The 4,224-nt window shown below is 40.7% G+C and overlaps 1 protein-coding gene across 1 annotated transcript in view; it reads right to left on the reverse strand.

Annotated features, from left to right (window-relative positions):
- Positions 1-1,702: 1,702 nt before the first annotated feature.
- Positions 1,703-4,224, reverse strand: part of LOC125040621 — a 13,962-nt gene continuing 11,440 nt past the window's right edge. The window contains exons 8-9 of the mRNA XM_047635274.1: positions 2,181-2,327; positions 1,703-1,782 (exon numbers count right to left, since the gene is read on the reverse strand). Coding sequence (XP_047491230.1) covers positions 1,703-1,782; positions 2,181-2,327 — 227 coding nt within the window. The remainder of the gene's footprint in view (positions 1,783-2,180; positions 2,328-4,224) is intronic.

Consider the following 4,224-nt stretch of genomic DNA (forward strand, 5'->3'; position numbering starts at 1 on the left):
GGGCACATCTGTGGTAGTATTCCTTGACCTGGTGAAGGCTTTTGAATTAGCAAGTTCTCTTGCCATTCAGGAGAGCCTGATCCAGAAGGGAATCAGAGGAAATCTCTTGGCTTGGATAGGTAACTACTTCAGGAACAGGACTGCCGGAGTCAAATTCCAGGGTTACCTATCACAGCACATGCCACTAGAAAATGGAACGCCACAGGGTGGGGTTCTCAGTCCAGCCGGTTCAAAATGAAGCTGCCAGGATCATTCTGGGTGCCCCAAGGTGGTCTAAGGTCCTCAACCTTCTGATTGAGGCAAACCTTCTCCCCCTGGACTCACGAATCGATTTAATGGCAGCACAATTCCTGTTAAAGGTCATCCAAGCTCCCAGGAACACAAGCCTAAGACAAAAAAAGTCAGACGCCTAGAACAAGGCAACAAGCTCTTTGTAAACAACTCTTGGCTGTCTCACACAGCCATGGTGTTGATACGCTATCAGCTCAAAGAACAGCTTCTTGCTAAGGGCATGGACTCCCCCCACCCTAATTTTGTTGAAGCCCTGCCGTGGGCACAAACCTTGATAGAGTTCTCTATAATGAGCCTGTCAATGAAAAAGAGCTAATACCCCACGCCTAGTCTAAAGGCAGAAGCCCCGAGGGTCATTGCAGCCATCACTCCTCCGGATAGTTGAACATACTTCACGGATGGATCAGTCGATCCCTTGAGCCACACTGCAGGCGCCGGCTTTGCAGCAAGGGATGCCACAAATTCCATGAGGGTAACAGACGCCTCTTCGCAACAGGCAGAGGCAGTTCCCTAAGGGAAGGACACGTGGTCATACATACAGACTCCAGGGCAGTCATTGACTGTCTTCAGCACAGCTTACCCAAAGACAGACTAGCCGACATTGGCAAGGGTATGCCCCGAATCCCATGATCATACAACCAAGCCGAAAATTACTAAAGGAGAAATGTACTGCGGCCGCTTGTACCTTCCTCCTGCAGCTTCATAGAGAAGAAACGAGATCCTCCCCCTCGGCCAGCTGGTACTCAGACGCCACTGGCTATGAACCACTGGCACTCTGAAATAATCAACAGAGGTACCGAAATCGTTCTTCACAGAATGCGAGTGTGCATGGCAGATTACCTGACCGTGAAGAGAGATGTTGCATGCATTGCGGCGAGCCAGAATTGTGAGCAAACACAATTCCTGAGACAGGGACCGCCGACAAGAGCCGCCGTAAGCACCGAGTGTCAGAGAACAAAATGACACAGCCCGGGCCATATATAGAAGGCCCGGGCGAAGCTAGAACTTCGCAAATCTCAATCGCATCATCATGTCATTATATAAGTAAGTCTAAAATGTACACTATATACATTTCTCTATAAGTATTGCAACTAATGTAAAACATCATCATCAGCATCATCAGCAGTACCTCCATGAGCACAGTTGCAATACTATTATATCCATCACCATTATTACCATTTCCATCACTATCATCACCAGTGTCACTATAATCTGTATTACGTAATCATCATTTACATTAATGTTTGGTCTTTCCGGAAGACAAAGGCCTCGGGAGCTAATAGGTTGTTTTTCTGGATGCATTTTCCGGTGAAACGCAGCCATCGGATGTCCCTTTTGATATTTTGCATGTGCATCCGAGGCTTACGTCACGAACATCTTTATGCCATGCCCCTATTGATTTTTCAGATGTTTAACCAAATGACATAAACAAAGTCTCCATGATATTCGAGGGTATGGGTTTCCAAAGGTGCTTTTCTAGTGAATCTTCAACTGAAGGACAGAGGAACCTGGGAAGAATGCATTAGTTACCCCTCTTAACAAACATAAGGCCGTCAGTGCCGGTAGATGACCGTTTCAAGGAGGCTGGGGAGGGGGGAAGATGCTATGGCAAATCGGCTTTGCCATTTTATTTATAATTATTATATTATGAAGTATTATTCTTGTTTTCTTTTTAAATATCCGCATAGGAGAGCACATTCTATTTTATGGGACTTTATAGTAGTAAGTATTTACTTTTTATAATATCATTTTAATCCCTTTATTTATTTATTTATTTATATATATATATATTGGTAAACTAAGCTTTGTTTTAAAAGGAATCCTAATTATCTGAAAGGGGGAAGACACCACCCTTTCCTGACAGAAATGTCGCCTTCACCTCGCCTGACCCGAGGTTCCCCACATCTTGTAAGCATGCTTGCTGGGAAGGTTTATATATATGTCCAGAATGACCAGGTCAAGCGGGAGGAGAGCATCTTCCAGCGTTAGGCCCGGCATTGTAATAGGTTCCTTGCCTGTGGTCGCAAGGGTACGAGCTAAAAGGCGGTAAGATAGCACCTTTCAACTTTTCTTAAACTCTTTCGTGCTGAGGTGATGTGCTCTTTTTGCGGATTTTTTTATTTATTTTTATTTTTTATTTTTTGTATCTCCTGCATGTCTTAAGATTGCTACCTTTTTACGTTTATTTTACCCTTTTGTGTCGTGGCGATTTTTTAATGTTAAGAGCTGTGTTTTTTTTTTTTGTTTTTTTTTTTTGTTTTTTTTTTTTGCCTTTTAGTATTCCTCACTGAATTTTCATACTGGAGGATGGTTCTTTTTCATGTTCATTTTAGTAAATTTTTATGATTTTGATCTTCGCGCTGATTTTCTTGTTTTAATAAAACAAACTTTTCTAAAGATTTAATTTCATGTTTTTTATAAATGCAGAGTGAAGATATAAAGCATAAGAGGAAGAATTTAAGGGGACGTAAAAGGAAAGTTAGTGCCCAAGAATGGAATTTTAACGTAAACGGTGGGATTACTTTCCTAGACTTTTAGATGGGCAAGAGTTCAACTCTATAAATCTACACCTTTTGTCGGCTTCATGTCGACACGCACTCCATCCTGGGCATAACCACGCTAACAACATTGTTGACCCTTGAACCTTGGTAACTTATGTACACTTACACTTACTTTCTCTAACTTCGCTCACACCCTTCTAAATGCCTCTCACTTTACGAGCATATTAACCTACGTTCCTGGACGAATTAACCAGGTGGTGGCAGCTTAAGATTTCCAAGGATCAAGGATCGACGGTTAATTATAATTCTCATAGATCACTACACTATTAGGCAATTTTCCCGACAGTACATTTATTAACCCAACCGCCCCGGATTTATGTTCTGTCCCCTGTAGTTTTTTTGTGAATGTTGTTACATACAGATGGCTCCAGATGTGCTTAGCCGGCAAGAAGTCAATCAGTAGCCCTAGTGACCGATCCTGATTTCCCCATTCCTTGAATTGGCGGAAAAAGGGTTTTTCTTTTTAGTACCATTGACACCAGTACTGTTATTGTGATTCATGTTATGATTATTAAAATATTATTAAGATATCAATAACATTTAAGACAATGAAATAATGCAAACTACCCTTTTTAAAAGTCGAGGAAAAGGGTAGACAGGTGAGATGGGTTGGACTAATAACTGACTCTTTGGTGACTAAGCCCTTGTAGAGCCATCCATGTGTAAACAGAATGAATAAACTTGTATTACATTGTTAAATGTTTTTAGCATTAGCATTTCGCGAAGAAAATTTACATTATATCGTGCTGATATATAGATACAGACGCGAGCAGCCAAACCTAAAATTATCTATTAACGTTTCCTTTTTTACTTTATCTTGATTATTTATTGATCAAGACGGAGTGCTGGTTGGTACTTTACAATATTTGCCAGCTTCCATTGTCACGATAATCTTGAGTTGAGCTGTACTGCTTTCTTCGGCATATGGTTGCAAATTATCTTGCTCATTTTTATTGATTCGTGTTCAAATCTAGTAATAACCAACCGAATGGGACAGAAATATCCAAATGGGCTTGGGGAAAGGTTCACACACACACACACACACACACACACACACACACACACACACACACACACACTTAATTCCTGATTTTAGCCATCGACTTTTATGGTACATCCGTACATATCCGTCATCAAATCCATATTTACAAAACTGTTGTAAAGTGAGAGATGTATCTATAGGGCCACCTTTCCGTGTGCTCAATATTAACACTAGATATGTCCATTTTCTAAATGAGGTTTTTATTTTTTGTCAAGCTTTCCTCAAAATATTTCAAAATTACTGTTTCGTTATGTATGGTAATTTTAAAGAATGATAATGGAAAATTAAGCTGAGGTCAAATGCCTTAACATGATTATATTTGATAGAAAT

The sequence above is a fragment of the Penaeus chinensis genome, chromosome 3, assembly GCF_019202785.1.
Source record: "Penaeus chinensis breed Huanghai No. 1 chromosome 3, ASM1920278v2, whole genome shotgun sequence".
NCBI lineage: Eukaryota > Metazoa > Arthropoda > Malacostraca > Decapoda > Penaeidae > Penaeus > Penaeus chinensis.